At 41.7% G+C, this 19799-nt stretch overlaps 1 protein-coding gene and 2 long non-coding RNA genes across 5 annotated transcripts; 2 read left to right on the top strand and 1 right to left on the bottom strand.

The window, feature by feature from the left end:
* The first annotated feature begins 272 nt into the window (after nucleotides 1–272).
* On the top strand, nucleotides 273–2801 carry LOC125541021. Its single transcript, XR_007297426.1, has 2 exons — nucleotides 273–535; nucleotides 2188–2801. It is a non-coding gene; the product is annotated as an uncharacterized LOC125541021 (long non-coding RNA).
* Nucleotides 2802–4009: 1208 nt separating this feature from the next.
* Nucleotides 4010–10555, top strand: LOC125535747. Of its 3 annotated transcripts, XR_007294795.1 has the most exons (8): nucleotides 4010–4497; nucleotides 4578–5030; nucleotides 5704–5852; nucleotides 6336–6512; nucleotides 7058–7215; nucleotides 8727–8812; nucleotides 9617–9715; nucleotides 10076–10555. It is a non-coding gene; the product is annotated as an uncharacterized LOC125535747 (long non-coding RNA). The 3 variants fall into 3 exon arrangements; XR_007294796.1 differs by lacking the exon at nucleotides 9617–9715 and having other exon boundaries at nucleotides 4872–5030; XR_007294794.1 differs by lacking the exon at nucleotides 9617–9715.
* A 1691-nt stretch (nucleotides 10556–12246) lies between these two features.
* On the bottom strand, nucleotides 12247–18643 carry LOC125541018. The gene is made up of 8 exons (XM_048704519.1): nucleotides 18270–18643; nucleotides 16676–16768; nucleotides 15009–15089; nucleotides 13536–13610; nucleotides 13376–13435; nucleotides 12880–13173; nucleotides 12642–12738; nucleotides 12247–12529 (listed from the first exon to the last, which is right to left on the bottom strand). Exons 1-8 carry the CDS (start codon nucleotides 18516–18518, stop codon nucleotides 12498–12500), a joined length of 981 nt encoding a protein of 326 aa, XP_048560476.1. The 5' UTR covers nucleotides 18519–18643; the 3' UTR covers nucleotides 12247–12497.
* Nucleotides 18644–19799: the final 1156 nt, after the last annotated feature.

Genomic DNA, 19799 nt, shown 5'->3' with positions numbered 1-19799 from the left:
ATATTTGAAAATATACCATGCTCCATTGCATCATGCAAGTTTGATTTGATCAACACTTTCAAGCTCACCATGTTGAGAGCCAAGCCTAGCCTTAAGGATGGCATGTCATCCTGAATAGACAACATTTGAATAATTTTATATTTTTATCTTTTCATTTCTCTTTTTTTTTCTGTAACTCTATCACTCTGGTTGCTCTCCCAACAACCATTGTACTATGCACTTTTATCCATTATAATGAAAATGACACACAGTAGGGTTTTACCCTACTGTTTTATGGTCAAAAAAAGGAAGAAATCCGAAAATTTGCGACGCACCTCCGGACGCGCCGCCTCCTGCACGCACGCGGCGACGCAGGAGGGAAAACTGTCGCTCGCTGGCTGCCGGCGCTCGCGCCCACCAGCGACGATTCGCCGGCTCGCCGCTCCCCAGCGCCCGCGACGAGCTGCGGGCTGCCGCGCTCCCGCCGCTGCCCGCGACGAGTCGCCGCGCCAGCGCACCCCCGCGACCTCCAGATCCAACCCCCGCAACAGTTAGAGTGAGTTCATTCCCTTTCCCTGCTGTATTCTTGATGCTTCCGTCGGGATCTAGTTGGTTAATGATTGTGCCATACTCCTTTCTGTTGGGAGTACATCTCTTGTTGCCACTAGCACTAGGTATAATTATGAAGGTACTGTCAGGATTCAGGAATGTGCAGTGTTGGTATTCTCAGATCATGTTACATCAGTTCAAGTTGTTGAGAGTTGACACCCAATTGAATAAATAATTGTCGACCATCTCAAACGCTACAGATATTAATCAGCTCATGCTGCTGCTCAGATCTGTCCATGATATTGTGATAATAGCATGCATCACTACTAAAATTGTGTATATTTTTATCAAAGGGTCCAGGTGTTCTGCCTCTTTGAGTTGTACACTTGTATTATGATGATCAATTGCATCATCCCCAATCCCCCCGCCCCTCCTGATTACTGATCTGTGCTTTCCATGCTTTTATCCAGTACATGGCCAACAAAACAGTTGTAGACAATTTGCTGCTTTTACAATTTAATATGCAATATTATTTATCAAAAAATGTGTTCCTGAAAACATGCATTTTTCACTCGTTTGGTTCTTCAACTATGATTAACCTCCGTCACTCCTCTATTGTATGCTAAACAGTTAGAGCCTTTGTTAAGTGGTACTCCCTCCGTTCCATAATATAAGAACGTTTTTTACATTACACTAATGTGAAAAATGTTCTTATATTATGGGACGGAGGGAGTACTTATTATCAGTTTGTTTATGCACTGACGTTTTGATGCCACACTGATGTAAGTCCTCTACGGGTGTACCCACAGTTCATGCCCAAAGTAGTTGAATCTAACTGCTTAAATTTTTACACAACTGTGTGATGATCTGTATTTGTACTCCAGAACATATTTCTGTAGAATTTTGTTTATGGCATATGGCCTTTTGTGGGTTTAACTACCTCATGCAACAATCTGATAATTTGTCACCGAGATTTGTTTTTGTAAATGTATTTGTCCTAATTCGTATCATGTATATGCTCGGTAAATCTTAATTTTGTCTCCTTAATCATGATTTTGAATAATCTGACTAGTCTGCCTTCGTTTACTGATGAATCTGGAATTTGTTGCTCTAGTGGACAAGTGGATTTGTTTTCTGATCTTTTTTTTGGTTTGTGTGTGTGTTTCAATTACGGTTTGCACCAGCGGATTTGACAGTGTGTTCTAGGTTATTGAATTGCTGCCATTTGGTAGATGAGATGTTATACGTAAGTAGTGTTCAGTCTTAACAAACTAATGTCAACTGTGTTGCATAACCAGCAAATTGTTGCATGTGTAATATTGTATTCCTTTTTAGTTTTATATATGATAAACTATAATGTATTCTCGTTTAGTTGTTTATTTCTGTAGCCGTTTCTATTTACTTTTATACCTAGGTTGAGGTACAGTTAATTTGAATTGATTTTTACTAAGTTGTTCTGCTTAGTTTTTTTTTCAGTTCTGACCTGGTGTTTTTATCCTTGTCATTATTCCTGCTGAATTCCCTTCTATATTTACGATCTACTTCCTCTGTTCCAGAGTATAAGACCTCTTGGCTAGCTAGAGCAGCTAGCCAAAACATCTTATATTGTGGAGTATTTGATCATTGTACCTTTTTTATATGTAAAATGTTCCATGACAGGTTCCGCAACATCGGACCGACACATTGAAGAAATGGCAAAGGCATTCTACATTATAGTGGCTGCAGTCTTGCTATGCCTCTTCTCTGCTGCAACGGTCTTGCTATGCCCCTTGTGTGCTGCAACGTCCATGCCACATGCATCTTCTAAATCATACAAGGAGTACATCGTCTACATCCAGAGGCCACCTCCAGAAGCTGATATCATGGACAACGGCGCGCGCAACAGCTGGTTCCAGTCTTTCCTCCCTAGCAACCTAACTGACTCGGGTAAACCATGCATGGTCACCACTTTCGATACCATAATTCACGACTTCGTCGCCTGGTTAACCGAGGCTGAGCTGGAGGTCATGTCCAAAAAGCCCGGTGTTAGCCGCTGGACCGAGGTTGAAATGATGGAATTGACCCAGGTTGGGATGAGGAATACACTGCAGGCAGGGTCGGGCTATGGGTGGTGATTGATAATTATAAGTTGACCCGGTTTCTGGCTAGGGTGGAGAGTAAAGGATTAAACGGGCTGTAGTATTTCGATATCTAGCTTGCCTATGTCGTCTTAATGTCAATTTCACATATGAACTGAATCTGTGTTGAATTTTTAAAATCCCCTCTTGATGTGATGTCGGTTTGCGGAGCGGCAGGGATGTGGGTGGGTTGGCCAATGGGTCAACCACCAACCAGTGGATATGGATGTCAACGAACACTCAAAAGTTATCATGGGATGGGAATTCAACAGTGAATAAGCTAACGTTGATGAAAGAAACACTCAATTTTTTTGGACATATCGTGTCTAACAGAATAACACAGAATGGAGAAACACTAGCGCATATCGACAAACACTCAAAGCTCCTCGACACACAAGATGCTAAGGACTAAGCAAGTCCACCCATGTTGTGCAACCATGGACAACATCCATGGATACAGGCTCCGACGGTACATCACAGTTCGTCATCACAAGGCATACGTTGAACGTGTCGAACGCATCCGGTTTCCTAGAAAATTGATCGCCAGCTGGAACGAGTCGTTGGATCATTCAATTTGGATCGAATGTCTCCTCACTTCCATACTTTTGCTCCAAAGGAAGGCGGTCTCAGGAAAACTGGGGAGGAGCTAACCTCTCACATTCATCATCACGTACTGACTGTTGCACCAGCCGATTTGTCTGACTCAAGCTATATAAGATGGAGTCGTCGCACCCAAACCCTAGCCCTCCCAGTTGTGTCCCAATTTTCCCAGCGCCGTGCCCGATTAGTCCCGGTCCATGAACGGTAGGCCAGCATGATGAGTACCCTCTAATTCAGGACACCGTAAGTAACCCCTAACCTAGTCTTCAAGCCGAGGATGTCGATCCTTCCCCCGATGTAGTGGTTCCTTCTTCGGTCTTCGCTTCATTGGTGAGTTCCTGACATCTCAGTTCCGAATAGATCTTTGGTCCGAGGTCCTTTATGCCAAAGTTAATTCCTTGCAGGCGAAGCATGCTCCTCCGAGGACCTTTACTGGTTTCTCGCAACTTGGGGGCCCCACACCTCAACATGTCCAATCAGGAGGGTCGTAAGAGGGCCTATGTTCCGCTTAGGGACATATTTTTTTTCTATCTTCTTTCCTTGATTCGCGTACCTGCTCAAGGTACGACGCCCGGGAAACATGCAGATTAATCACCAAGGACTCAATCGTCCCACGGTGGCACGACTCATCACTATGCATATCTCTACTCCTAATGGAGCAGTTGGTAGTCTCCGCCGATCAATTTTCGTCCCACTATTTTCGTCCGGTTTTTTTCGTCGGTTAACCTTCGTCACATCCCTGCTGCCATGCCCTCGTCCACCGGTTTACGAAAGAAAAAAAATAGCCCAGCCACCCCGCAGTCCCGCACGACCTTGCCTCCTCGATCCCACCTCGACATCCATCTCGCCGCCACCTCCTGCTCCGCCCCGCCGTGCGCCGCCCACCGCCACCGTGCCTGCGCCGCCGTACTCCCTATCGACTCCGCTGTCCGAATCCCGCCGCCGCCCCGCCTGCGTCCCTCCCCAAACTTTGCATCATCCTCCGCGATCCAGATCCAGATCCCACCCCCCGCCCACCCCGCCCCATGGGGGGCTGCCACGCCAAGCCGCACACCCGCCACGGCCGACGGCGCCTCCCGCCGCCGCCCGCGCCGGCCACGCCGCCTCCACCCTCCTCCACGGCGCCCGCCACGCCGGCCTCCAAGAAGCACTGGACGACATCCCCCTTCTCCCCCTTCTCCACGCCCAGCCCCAGCCCGGCGCACCACTTCTTCTCCTCCTCCTCGGCGGCCTCCCTCAGGGCCTCCTCCAAGTGAGTTCTTGCTTCCTGAATCCTGATGGTTTTCTTATCTAATCATTTATGCAGTATGCTTGCAATCTGTGCTTATTTAGACGCCGCGGATCCCCACGGACGCCGCGGCAGGGCATGGTCGCGTTAATCGCATGGAGGGTCGCGTCGAGGAAAGCGACGACCTCGCAGGCATCGGGTCAAGCGGCTGGCCCTTCTTACGCGATGGCGCCGTTCTTTTCTTCCCCGGCAGAGATTGGTGCCGCCATGGCCGCATCATGGATTTTGTCTGCGTGCCATCCGTGCCCCTCTGACGATGCCCTGCATCGCCACTGATTTGGGAGTCTGTTATTTTTTTTTTGCGCTGGATCCTGATTTGGGCGGGATTTTTTTCCCAGGCATTGAGAGCGCGCTGGACAGCGGGAACTGTCGCGTCAAGGAGGACGCTATGGACAGTGGATCCTGGGCGCTGCACGTTGCTGCCGGCCACGGGAGGATGCCATACCCTTTGGGCGCAACAAACTCTTGGCCATAGCCTCTTCCGCTTTTCACAACAAGTTAATTCTCTCTACACTAGCATTAGTACTATTCAGTAATCACCGCTCTAGGCTTCTGAATAAATTTTTATATGAGATCTAGCCGGTAACCGTGCAGGCTTTTGTCTAAAGTTTTTTCTTTTGCAATTTGGAATATATAGTAAGTTTGAATATCACATAAATGGTTGGCATCTAATTTTCCATCATGTTATTTACGCATAAGACTTGTATCTCCTTTCTACTGACTAATGGTGAATAGACTCCTTTTGTGAATTAAGAAAATTCAGAGATGATAATGATTGTAGCTTGCATTGCATGTACGGTGGTGTACCTCTTGAGTTGGAGAATATCTTAGAATTCATTGACTTGCAGCTATGGCAATGACCAACACAGTTTTTTCGTTTTCTTTTTCGTTCCCACGTTCTGGTTGGTGCTGGTGTAAATTTTCTTCTTCAATAAAATACATAGAAGCAAATCAGACTGGTTGCAAATATCATGCTACTTCCCCAGAAATTATGTTTTCCAACTGAAATCATTTTTGTTTACTAGGCGCTAGCTATCCCTGACAACAAGGTAAGAGACATGTTGTTTCCAACTCACCCTTAGTTACAGTTGAGATACTTGCACAAAAGACGTCTGCAAATGTTTTATTTTCTTAACATTGTTTTATCATATGCTTTCATAATTTCATCAGGAAAGAGATGCATATGAGAGGAAGAGAGCCTCCCCCAAGCTCTGTCTAGGCGATGCACGGGAAATTTGGAAATTTGGAAACTATCAAGGAGATGTCGAATGATGAATATACTCAGATACTGAGACACATTCTAAAACGTGTTTACGCAGGTTAGTCCTGATCATCCTTATTTTTAAACCTGAAACATCCTTTATTATTGCCGGGTTCTCTATAATCCCATGTTTGCGAAGTCAATTGCTTAGTTTGATTGAGAATACTTAAGTTAATGCGCATGTTTACTTTTCTAGATCATATATTAATTGGTTGGACTCTTCATGTACACTAAATTTGAAACTCATTATGATTCGGAAGTCCTGATAGCTTGTGACATAATTGATGTATTTTATAAGTCATGCAATTTGTTGTTAGCAACATGTACCTGCAGATTTGGGGTAATTTCCATTTCAACATTGTTTTTGTTCTCAGACATTCTGGATCATACTAACATACTTCGGAGAGATGTCCCAGATTTATTTTTTTGAATTTCACTAATTTCTTTCCATGGCTTCAGATTCACCAGTGCGTTCGTTACTGCCATTTTGAGTTACTATTGGTGCCTATGATTTGGATCATTAACAGTTTAATTTGTTTAGGTGATGGGGCTGCTGCCAACTTGGGCCCGCTCAAGAACGGCGACTCTACAGGAGGGGGGTGGAGTCGCGGAAGCTCCTGTGCTATTGGGAGCGACGGTTCCACAATGAGCCGGTCTTTCGTCACCGGCGAGTTGGAGGATATCCAAGGCCGGAAGTGTTCGTCACCACTGAGCCGCGGTAAGTAAGGAATTTTCCAGAGAGGTGGATGAATTTTTTCTCCAAATGGTGGTGGATCTATGCATGTCTGTATTTTCATGGCCTTTTTGTGCTTGATCCATCCATTTTACATTATAAATTGATTGTATCGGCTGCTGCGGCGATGATGGATTGTATTGTATCAAACCTTCTGGTTAACTGATGTCGGAGCCATGGAATAAATGCTAGCATCCAATCAGGATTTAAAAGCGAAAGCATGATCTTAGTTTAGTTATGTGCGTAAAAAAGCTCATGTACATATGTGACTTAAATATGTAGCTGCAGTCTCACACAAAGGAAGAGAGAAGATAAATTGATGTCAATGAATTGTGAATGGAAATAAAAACACCAGACTGAATTATGTACTCTTTTTTCCTAGCTTAAATTATTTATTGAGATTGTACTACACCCTGTTATTCTAATTTTATACACTTCTTTCTTGCCCAAAAATATATTAATTAGTTCTTAGCTTCCTAAAACTCAGGAATATTTTATCTTTCTCATACATTTTAATTCATTTTATGCAGGCTGAGATAATACTGACGCGATGTCCAGATTTGGATGTCTCATCTCTGAACATTTGAAACGCCGAGTACTCCATGAAAGCTTGCCTAGCCCTTTTGCGCAATATTATATCTTTGGACGTTTGCACTTCCGCGGCTCTAGACATGAGCTTCCTTATATGGTAAGAAAATGCTGGTCGAGAGCTCCATTCAGCTTGTGGAAATAAATAATCTCCCATATTTATTAAATTTGCTTGCTTTGGCATGTCACTTTATCTATATTTGAAATAGAATATTCTTTGATATGTAATTTTAGGAAATAGTTGGTTTTCAATCTTTTTTGCTTGAGATTCAGAAGATCCAAAACTGCCTGATACAATGGCTACTCTAATCAATAAAATGAGTTACATATATATTCAGAAACTATGTTGATCAGGCTACTTATATGCATTGGAAAACCATTAGGTTCCTTGTTGCATTAACATTGACATCCACAGTTACTTCTCTGTACATATCTATAATGTAGATAAAATGTATATCCTCTAGCTCTCATGTGTTTTAGTCTCTCTTTTTTCTTTATGTTGTATCACCAATGATGAGAGAGAGAGGGGCCATGGAGAGGGAGAGAGAGAGGTCTAAATGATTGTAGCCGTACCAGTTTCATGTTTCCATGTATGACATTATACTAGATAGAAAACAGTAACTTTGTGTGGGTTGTTTATACTAAATACTTCTAACATAATAATCTACATGTATCAATTGTTTATGCCCATTATTTGCGTACACACTATACCATAGTATTTTAGTAGTGCACCCTATAAAAAAAGCATCAATGCATATGATCCCTTATATCTCACTTCTTGCTTTACATGTGATTTTCTCCCTTCAAAAGGTAACATGAGCACCTTGATTTCCTATCTGTTTAGACACATATTTCTTTCAGAGGTTATTTTTTAAACATCCACAACTCCTGCATCTTACTTAATACACAACATTCCTAAAGCTTCCCAAAGATAGTACATGTTTAAAACAGTTTACGTCTTTTAGTTTTACAAGCTCCCTAAAACTAAACCTCTGTGGAATAGGTGTGCCTGCCTGCTTTAAAATGTGAGCTACTCATATAGATATTTTTTTTCCTCATCATTCTTAAGTATTTCTTCTAAATTGATGTGAAATTTTGTGCATTCCCTTACTTAATACACAACTCCTGCCTCTTACTTAATACACAACATTCCTAAAGCTTCCCAAAGATAGTACATGTTTAAAACAGTTTAGGTCTTTTAGTTTTACAAGCTCCCTAAAACTAAACCTCTGTGGAATAGGTGTGCCTGCCTGCTTTAAAATGTGAGCTACTCATATAGATATTTTTTTCCTCATCATTCTTAAGTATTTCCTCTAAATTGATGTGAAATCTTGTGCATTCCCTTTTTTGTTCGTGCATTCCTTTTTTCAATTATCTTGGATCCTTGTCAGAATTGACCCATATTGTAGAATAGATATAAAAAGCCGGTTGACATTGTATATACTATTCAATCAACCTTATCTTATTCTAAAGAATATGTGTGTCGGTTTTGATTGTTGTTTTATCTTCTCCTTTTTTAGCAAGTATCTAATGCATATACATGAGTTCATATTAATTATCTTATTCACATTCACATACTAATATATTCATGATATTTTTTTTGCATTGTAGAGTGCTAGCGCGCTACATTGCAGAGAAAGCTTTGAGAAAATGCTTTGTTCGGATGATAGACAAGAATAATCAATCCTCATTCCAAGGTTAGATTTGTACTTCCTTCCCAATTCTTCTTTACAAAGGACCAATCCTCTTACTTTATCCATTCATGTTGTCTTAATTTGGTTCCTTCATAGAAAAACATTTTCTCATTTCAATCTTTCTCCATTTGGTATGAGTATGGCACATGCTCTTAATTTTTTTTGACTATTCTTGGTTGATTAATGGTTGGTGTATTGCCTTCCACTTTGGATTATTCTCAATCCTCTTGCTTAGGCTATGTGTACCATTCTGTCACATGCCGCCATTGATCTGAGCAAAAATTAGTGTAGATGAACCGAGCTATTTTATTGTAAGTTGTGTACAGAACTTCATGGGAAAATAATCATGTAGTTAATGTTTTATGCCATATATATCCAGATAGGTGAATCCTCGCAAGTTGGTCCCAGTATCTAAATAGGATTGTGCCAACCTAGAGCCTTTTCAGATTGTAGCAACTCTGTTTGGGGTTTCCTTCTACCTAATCAAGGCTCATTCCAGTTTGCTTTGCCCTTATCTCCTTTTCTGTCATAAATTCTTCACCTATTCAAGAAGCTCATTTTTTGTTAGTTGGAACAACTAAAAAAATCATATCATTCTTGTTGTGACTGATCAATAGAATGAAAGGTCCGCAAAGCGTGCACTCACAAAAGCCATGTACTGTAGGCCATGTGTGAATACCTTGAAAGCTTTTTCATTGAGGCCATAATTTCAAATTATACCATCCTTTAAGAAACATTTCCATTGGCGGTCTGAAGTTCTAAACTTTGATCTCTCTATTTGAATAGTTGTTATTATTTTGTCTGTAGGCCATGAGCAAAGAATCTGGAGAGTGCCTGACGTTCCTCAACTTTTCTTATGTTCCAAATTCACTATTAGTGTTGATCATCTTCAAAGAGCATAAAACAGTATGGCAGGATTAAGATTATAATTTGTGCTCATATATTTTTTCAAAATTCACTGCTTAATTAATTTTGTTTTAGAAGATTGAGAGAAGAGTGTAAATACATATTAACGTCATATTGATTTAAGAGTTATAGCAACACACCTGCTTCTAACTATATATAAATATCTCTATATATTCGATAGCAATACAGGTGTAGTGGTAGTAATAATGGAGACATTGTACTAACTATCCGTCAACGAGCGAGTGTTTGAATTGTTGTTGATGTGCGTTGTACATGGGCTTGGCCACTTGGATCATGAGATGAGATCGACGGACTAAATGCTTGTTTATTTGTGTTGTTCTTAATTTAACTTTATGGCAGGTTGCGAGCCGGCTGCGCCATCAACGACGATGGCGAGTTTGGATTAGAAATGCGAAGATGAGAAGATAGTTGGAGAGGAAGAAGGTATAAAATCAACAATAGCGTCTGATGTGCGTGCGGATCCTAATGGTACATGTTTGACGCGATCGGTGCTAACCTAATAAGATATATGCGGTGGCGCGAGGTGGGGCGGCAATGAGGCGGTTGTGCTGCATGAGGCAGCCAAGTCCAAGGCTGCACCGGGGAGGCTCCTGTTGGGGCGACGCATGGGCGGCAGCCACCCCCAAGACCCTGTTAGCATAATGTCATAACGATATATTAATATTGATTGTTGTGCAAAGGAGAAGGTTATTGTTTGTAGTTATATTAGTTTATTTCCTCAATATACAATGACCTGGCTTATTCTGTGTCCAAGAGGAAGGAAAAATATATTTCTAGGTGTCATGTGACTTACCTTTTAAAAGGAATAATCTCATGCTATTCAGGCTTCACTATTTGCTTCACAGAACTATTGTAGCCATAAAAAGAAAGGCCATCATGGAGTATATATAACATCGTTTTTCTATTATTTCTCAACTCTATGTTCCTCAAATAAGAAGTCCTATTTTAGAAGCCGAGTTGATGAAATTTGTTCCATAAGATATATGCGGTAATTTGGGATGAACCCAAATATCTCCCTTTCCTTCAAAAAATTATCCCTGGAAATATCTGTTTTGAGTAAACATTTCTTTATCTTAGGCATGTTTCAACTGCTAACCAAGCCCGGTCACAATCACATGTTTAGTGCGTTGATTCTGCCAATGTCACAATATTGGAATAACCGACATGTGTGAGTCATCTATAATCTATGAGATGGCCAAATGGACAAGATTGTTTGGAGTTGAACAAGATTCTTAGTATAATTGTGCAAGGTAGGGGGGAGAAAACACGGATTGGTGGACAGTGGGAGGAAGGAAGCAAATTGTCACGTGGTGGCCGAGAAGATGGAGGAGAGGAAGGCAATAATGAGACACATTTGTCTACCACATGAGGCCGAGAAAATGGAGGAGAGGAAGGCGATAATGAGACACATTTGTCTACCACATGACGACCATGAAGTATCATCCCATGTGGATAGTCAATGACTCCAATGTCACACAACATTTTTCTTTGTAGACTTTGTTAGCATGTGGCAACGCACGGGCATTGAACTCAGATTCATTACCATGGTTTGATGGATCAGGAAATTTAGTAGCATTAATTGCAATGATGAATATCATATATCCATAAACCTTTTTTTTGCAGCAGAACATGGTCATGATGAACAGGACAGATTTTTAAAATGCCCGTGGCAACGCACGGGCATTCTACTAGTAAAGCTAGAGTCAAGGTGAATCATCTTTTACCATTCCTTCATCTCCCTTGCCCCGGCGCAATCACCCCTTCCCTTTCTGATTCCAGAGCCTTAACCACAATGGCAAATATTTCCGGTGTTGGAAAACGTAGTAGAAAACAAAACAAAAATGTCTTGCGATCACGATTTGAGGAACACGGATTTGGATCAAATCAACCAACTTTGAGTTGCATTGAAAGAAGAGTTGGTGTAGATCGTTCTTGAAGTCCCTCGAACCGTCCACGACGATCCTTCAAACAAAAGACCGAAAGCACGACCTCTCTACAAATTGCAAGCGTACAAGCTTCATGATCCGGCAGCGCTTCGCCATCCAGAGCTAATCGGCACCAGGAAATTAAAGGAGGGAGAAGAGAACCTCATGTGGCTTCTCTGTTACGAGGATTAGGATCTAGTCTGATCAAATTGAACTAGAGAGGGGCGCAGAGGCAAAGGAACTTGTGTACCCTCTAGGGGGCGTCCCCTACCCACCATGATTTTTTCAAACTTCTACATCAAATTTTATGAAATAAAAGCATGTGTCCACTCCTTGGAGGGGCTATATATATACATACATACATACAACTAACTAAAGAAATCCCCGTTGTGTCCTCAGACAGTAACCACCAACATATTGGAGGACAGCAACCGTGCGAGGAAGCAAAAAGACCAGCCCAGTGCACCCCTGTTCTCTTCAGATTGCTGATTCCATTGCAAGCAAACTGTAACGGAGGATGCGCTAATTTTCGTGCTCAATTCTAATACGCCCAACATATTGGGGGAGGAGGGAGTACTTAATAACTAATATAAAAGGGCATACTCGATTAATCACACAAATCCGAAAAGTAATCTTAAGTAGTATACTTAACACATAATTCCCCAACAGAAGGATATACTGTATGAAACTACGACAATTCAAGAGAAATCCGGCATAACGGAGGCGCTGAATAGAGGTTACACAGGCCTTAGCACATGATCTGATCACTGGCACACCATTCCTTCTGAAACAATACATGCATCTAAGCTTAGCATGTAGTACTAACATAGTTCTCGTCAGAGCCGGTCCGATCGAATTTTGTGCTCATCTGCGACAATGGAAGAGAGGATGAAAATCAGCGACGACATTGCCACCAAATCACGAAGAAACTCTCCAGTCCAGGCTCGATATCTGGAGAATAATAAAAACAGCCAGCGTACCTGGGACTTGGTTCAGCGCATCCTTGCGCAGCCGAATCATCTGTGCAATGAACTGCCTCGTGTGCTTCGTCGCAGGGCAGACTATCTGCTCCAGAATCTGCAGGGGATAACAACAGCAGCAGCAATAAGAAGCGCGGAACCCGGGCATTCAGAGCGACATGCGTTTGGGGAATAAAATAGAAGGCCTGGAGCGATCGAATGGCTTGTTTCATAACTAGATGTAGATATCTGTACGTACCTCGCATGGTTTGAACAGTAAACCCCTCGCCCAAACCTTCCGCTCCGGAAGAGACAGTTTCTGCTCAAACCTGCGGTAAGCAGCCTCTGCGTCGACGTCGGGGCTGTGCTTCGGTTTACCGTCTTCGAGCAGTACATCGTTCACGGCGTCTAGAGTGTCGACGAATAAGATGTGGCTGATCGCAGCCAAACCTCCGAGAGCGTCGAGATAATAACAGAGGGTTGCCGTGTTGGTCTTCCCATGGTAGACGTCCTCGGCGGTTTTCATGAAGGTGGAAGCATAGATCCGAACCATCTGTGTTTTGTGAAATCGTGAGTAATTCAATGCATATAGCAGAGGGAAAAAACAGAGTACAGAAATGACCCATCCTTAATCGAAATATAATGCTAAAGCATGCACTTTTGTAATACATTATTGAAAGTTCAAGGACCCCACAAGCAATTTACTCCTAGACACATAAAAACATTTCCTTATGGATACAAAAAACATTAAGTACCTGCTCCGTTGTATTCACGGAAATTTCACTTGGCCGCTTGAGCCTGTAAGATGCACTATACTGAACGCACGGAAAATAGTTAACTGCGAGGACACAATGAAAGGGAAAAAAGGTACACACCAAGTAGTTATAAGAGAGTTGCGGAAAAATATGAAATTACCACGATATTTTTAGCCAAATCCAGAGCGTCACCAGCCTGGATGCACAGTTCCTGAGACAGGGCGGTTTCCACATGCTACAAGTTTCACCCAATTAACAAACAATCAGTGAAAGTTGCGTACACCTCTAGAGCCAGATCCTTAACTGTAGCACACACTAAGACATCTTTGCTTCTTTTCTAAAACATCAAGGAAGCTTCCAAAGGAGCAGATGTATAAAAACACAATTTTGTATTTAGATTAGCACCAAGTATCTTACGAAATAATTGCAGCCGTTCGTTGACAACGCCATAGTGCTGTGAATACATCTTTAAACCCAAAACCTAAATACTAACGATGAGTAATGTAATGATTCATCTATGTTCCGACACACCAACCTCATTTATAACAACATGTCTGGTTTGCTATGATTCATCTGTGTTCCGACACACCAACCTTAATACAACCTCCGACCCATACTAAGTGTCGCAGTTTTGCACTAAGGTTGAACCAACCTCAGTTCAAAACTGCGACACTTATTTTGGATCGCAGGGAGTAGTATTTAGCTTCCAAAGTACTGTACCAGTTATCCCCCGACTCAATGTATAATAGCACAATTTTAAAAGTTAGATTAGCACTATGTATCTTAATAAACAATTGGAACTGTTCGTTGACAACACCAAAATGATGATAATACGTTTTTAAACCCAAAAACTAAATATTGATGATCAATAATGTAATGACTCATCAATGTCCGTGACCCACCAACCTCAGTTGAGGTGATATAAAATCAAGTTTTCTGTTGCTTCAACTTTCACTTTTTCTGTTTACATGGATTCCACACACATACTTGATATTATTTATAAGAAGGGAGGAAGACTGGAGTGGACAAATGTCATTATATATACTAGAAATCATAAGTAGTTCATTCAAAAGAAACATTAAGGCCCAAGATCAGATAAGCTAATCCAATGATCCACATGCAAGACAATTGGGTTCCTAATGATGTCAAGTGTTTCATATCTATAAATACGTTGTTGCGTAAATCAATCAAGAATTTTAAATCAAAGTGTTCATGCTAAAGTTTTACAGAAGTTAGGTCGGTTTAAAAAAAACACAGCAGCGGAATTTTTTCCCCAACTCATATACTTTTAGTCAATACTTAATATTGAGTTGGGAATGTAAAATCATTTTATTGAATTCCTATTGATACTTTTTTTCATTCCTTTGACAGATCTTTACACTATAGTTAGATGTTGCTTGCACATGTACTACTTGTATTCCACAAAAATAGGGTATCGGTATCACAAATGAAAGAAACAAAATGGCAATGCTTCTGGCTTATCTGCCCATAATACAAAGTTATTTTCTATAAACTAGAATCTGAAAGAACAGCTCCACAAATTTGATTGAACATGCAAGAAAGAAAACTACCAGAATGCACAAGAAAGAATATTTCCGTAAATTATAACAAACATGCAATAAAGATAACTAACCAAAATGCTTGGATTGGAAGAAATCATCTCCCGAATATACTTATATATTTTCCACTTCTCGTTGTAGAACATCTCATCAGTCTGATCCGTTGAAAAAGAACACATTAGTTCTATACTGAGATTATGAATCATTTCTATTAAATCTCAAAAGAACATTTGTTTTCTAACTTTCAGAAAGAGTTAATTATTCATAAAGTGGACTAGGTCACTAACAAGGATATAAATACATTTCTATCAATATTCAGGATACTAGCTTTGTTATATGTCGGAACTAGTGCTGACTATTGGTAAGTACTTGAAGAAGAGATAATGATGGACATGCTAACTCCTAGATCCTGTTGTAACTAGGAGATAACTTACCTAGTTTGGTAGGAGGTCGACTCATAGCACATCATACCAAAGAGCAAAGATTGAAGACTTGTTTCCCAAGAAGATATCTCTAGATAAGGGCTCAACCCCTGCCGAAGGCTAAAGCCATTCTCGCAAGACCTAGCTAATTTGTAGATGCAATATAATTCGTGTACTCTTTAAAACCCTCATATCAATATAAACTGGTGGTGGGACGCCATTACCCTTTTTGGGAGCCTGATCCTGGGTAAACACCGTGTCTTTGTTGTCCCCGACAATACCCCCTCAAGATCCTACCCCATCTCAACCCTCTTTCACAACACACAACACCATCATAATATCGGAGGAAATTCAACGTCGACACTGTCCATAATTACAGAAAAGGAACATGGTTGGGACTTCTCGAATAGATACCCCCCTTCACCCAAAGCTTTAGACTGGAAGCAAATAATGCTACAAGGATAAGATGATCAAATCATGACATGTACATTACCAGCTATTGTGATGTTTATGTACAAGTGCAGAAACCCTTGTACTCTCAAGCAATGTAAAGAAATGGGAAGTAGGAGGGTCATTAGACTTCCTTAAGGCGGCATGAAGCTGCCGCAATCTTGTGTCTCAACAACACATGTTGTGCTATTAGTTTGTTCCGACATAATCTCATACAGCGGCGGTGCCAGCACCAAAAAGCTGTGGGTTCAAATGCACTAAACTCTTTAAAATGTCCTAGTTTTTTGCACAAATATTAATAGAAACAGGCTTGCAATCAAAAAAGCTGTGGGGTCAGCTGACCCCACAGCTTACACATGGAATCGCCACTGATCTCATATGCACAATCAATGGATAGATTGCTGATAGAAAGTTTTATTAATTTCCATCGTTCTTTAGTTGTTTAACCAACAAGGCAGAAATAAAAACTTATGATGCTCCTACTATGAACTTAAAAAGTCCGAGGCGCACCCACAATATATGTGCACACAACACTCACACCACTACATATGTGCGCATACCCTCTACACGCTGTGACTAGTATGAAATTTAACAACACCATTGTTGGATTGAATGATTGTTTGTGCTGCAAGATTTGATCAATTATAAAACGATAAAACAACATGCCTGCTGTCTGTGCATAAATTCAATCTACATGTCATTTCCCTTCAAATTATGGTACAGTATGTTAGCTTTGTGACCAAGACCGGAATTAAGTTCAATAAAATAGTAGCCAGATATATGAACTGAGCCACCATTGTTCAGTTGCCGAAGATAAATAACAAAAGCAGCTACATCCTAAAACAAAATTTAAATATGGGCAAACTAACCATATCTCTTTTTTCGTAAGGAAGACCCTTCTTTGCTGCATACTCCTCTTTGAACTTCTCGAGTTCTGCATAAATCTCTTCGGCGTTCACCATCTGCACCGAAGCAAACATAGAAATGTTATAAAGAAAAAGGAAAGAAACAGTAAATAGAAACAATTTTGTGAAGTAAAACAATGATAACTTTAGACATCAGGAATTCAGGATCATCACAAACAACAAAATAAGCACTCATCTTTAGTAGCACCAAGGCACATTCACTCTACTTTGTGTGACAAAGGCCCAAAAGAAAAAACACAAGAGAAGGGAAACAATTATGTTACTTCATTATTTTCTACCATATTAAGAATTAATCTTGTTATATACCAAAGAGATGCAAGCATGGAAGAGCAAGAAGTCAATTTGAGTTTGATGCATTGCTTGTATGAAAGACAATATGGCACAGTTCGGCTGTGATCTGTCTAGGTTGGTTAATGTAGCGGGTCGGTCCATGTAGCACCGTCCCTATAGCCTATATAAGAGGCACCCCAATATGTATTACCTCCGTCCCGAATTACTTGTCAGATCTAAGACAAATAATTCGGGACGGAGAGTAGAAAGAATGTAAGCTTGCCCTATTGACAAACCTACAGAGCTTCATACTACTCCTGTGCGCATGTGTGTCAGTGTGCGTGATCCTGGTGAGAGATCCTAGTGGTTCTAACATGCTATAGGCAGGGATTGAATCCCAGCAACTCTTGCCCCCTACTCATATCACACTGAAACTCCATTAAGTAGGGTAGCAGTAGTTTTAAAATGTTTAAATGTAGGATTAGATGGCCATTTAACACGATTAAGCTACTGAGTTGGTCTATTATAGAGAAGGAGAAAAGAACAGGGGAAGAAGTCCCAGTACATTACAAACAACGATCAAGCGACCCAAAAAACAGAGGAACCGGCCCAGGCCAGCACCAGACCACCAAAGTCGGGCAGCACAAAAGCAGCATTATAACTGAAGAACACTCCCCATTAACCTACTGGCTAAAGCTGGATGAAAAAATTTGGTGGAAAAAAGTTCCGGCAGTCGCTATTTCCTCTCTCAAGATTGCCCAAACCACCAAGATACAAGGCGATCTGGTATCACCTCACGCTGCCCTGAACGAAGGGAAGCACACAGACACAACTTGGGCAAAAGGGAAGGTTAGCCCACAGGAACATGTTGTTCCAGAAGAGGAGAACGATTCGACGGCACAACCCATGAACACAAAATTCAATCCTCGGGTAGGGCATGCACCAAGATTTTAACCTGTGTGATGTGATGTGGTTCTCCAGATTCCGCAAAAAAAAAAGTGATGTGGTTCTCCAGGAATTATGTATGCTAGCCGAATAAAGCAAGAACAAAAAAAAATCTAGTATAGGAGCAGCTGAAATTTACTGTTAACTCGCGAAAGCGCAGTAGGAGGTTTCAATTAGAACTTGAATATTCCCTTAGGTCACAGCAGCAACCAATGTAGGAGTAGTAAAATTTCAGGAAAAACCCCCTCATGTCAGGTCCTGGCAGTACTAGTACTAGGTAAAAGGAGAAATTACGGCTAATTACTTAGCAGGACTCATTCACCTTGGGGTTTTCCTCCTCGTCGCCGCCGTCCCCCTCCGGGTCTGCGGGCGGGTCGGGCTGATCCGCGGCGCCCTTGCTGGCGCGTACCACGTGCTTGAGCGTCGGGCTGCCGCGCCGGCGCAGCGAGGGGACGGGCAGGGTCCAGCGCAGCGACGAGCTGCCAATGCTGCCGGCGACGGAGACGGACGGCGCCAGAGCGACGCGGGCGCAAGGTAGGAGGGCGGCCATGGACAGCTCTCCGGTGATCATGGACGGCCGGAGTCTCGCGACCGCTGGGGTTTGGGGACCGACCTTAATGCCTCTGTTGTGTTTTGCGCTTCCTTTCTCGTGGACGCTGATTTTTCGTCAACAGAAACAGAGGTACGGCGAAGGTGAAGTATGTTTTCCGAGGGAGATGCCCAAAAACGGACACGCCGACTACTGGTTTGGGCATGCCAAGGGCAGTGGCCCTCTGCTTCATGTCAGGGGTGGCACTGTAAAATTTGTTTCTACTACTAGTTTTAAGGCCCAACCCAACTACTTGCAAGCCCAATCCAACACATATTTGCATGACCCAGGCAGCCCAGCCCGCCCTTTATTTTTTTCTAGATTCGCCACTGCTTCATGTCCTTGAAAGTAATGTTAATGGTCAGATTAATTTCTGCCCTTTCTTAGTTACCAATTTGCACCTCCCAATCCTAGCCGTCATCACAAACTAATTTGTGATCGTATGGTTAGAAGAACAATGGTATTCTCTACACAGTAGAGCTCAAATCCTCGGCCTGACATTGGTGTTGGTATTTTCCTGAATTTATTTCAGGGCTTTTGATGATATGTGTTTATTAGTAGGAGGCGACGTTCGTGCATTCTTAGAGATGAGTGTGTGCGCGTTTGTCTGTACTAGATAAATTAATGTATCAGAGAGCCCTGCTGAGCATTTGTGTTCACACCACCTCATGCCACGTGCATCATCACTTAAAACCCTACAACTCTTTTGAAAAGAGTGCATACATTCAAAATAGACAAACCATCACGAAATAAAAAGAGTAGAAGAGATAGGAGATCCAGAAAAAGTTTGCTTTACGTAGATCCATATTGGCTCGCTCCCCTGATGAGATTCACATCCATATCGCTGGAGGACTACACGATGATAGAGAATTCCATACTTGAGAGACAGGGATTTGCAATGCTCTTTTCATTCTTTATTACGTAGATCCAGAACTGGCTAACATCTTGTTGTGATGATTTACGATGATATCATAATTATTTCCTTTTATTTAATCTTTGTGATTGATTGAGATCTTTTCTCATGTGCGAGTAGCCCACCTTGGGTGTGGAAGATGTAGAGCTTGGTAAGGATTGGTTGTGTTTAATGCTCATTTGATATTTGCATGGTTATATTGAAGATTGGTTGTGCGGTTGTTTATCCTTGAACTACAATATCTATGTGACTAAGCACGTATTGTCTAGCACTTCCGTGACCTTCTTGTGATATGTGTTGGTATGTATGAGGCATGAAGATGACATAAGGAGCACGGAAAGCCACAACAC

The sequence above is a fragment of the Triticum urartu genome, chromosome 2, assembly GCF_003073215.2.
Source record: "Triticum urartu cultivar G1812 chromosome 2, Tu2.1, whole genome shotgun sequence".
Lineage (NCBI taxonomy): Eukaryota > Viridiplantae > Streptophyta > Magnoliopsida > Poales > Poaceae > Triticum > Triticum urartu.
Note: the sequence above shows the minus strand (reverse complement) of the source record. Positions and strands in the feature narration are given on the sequence as shown.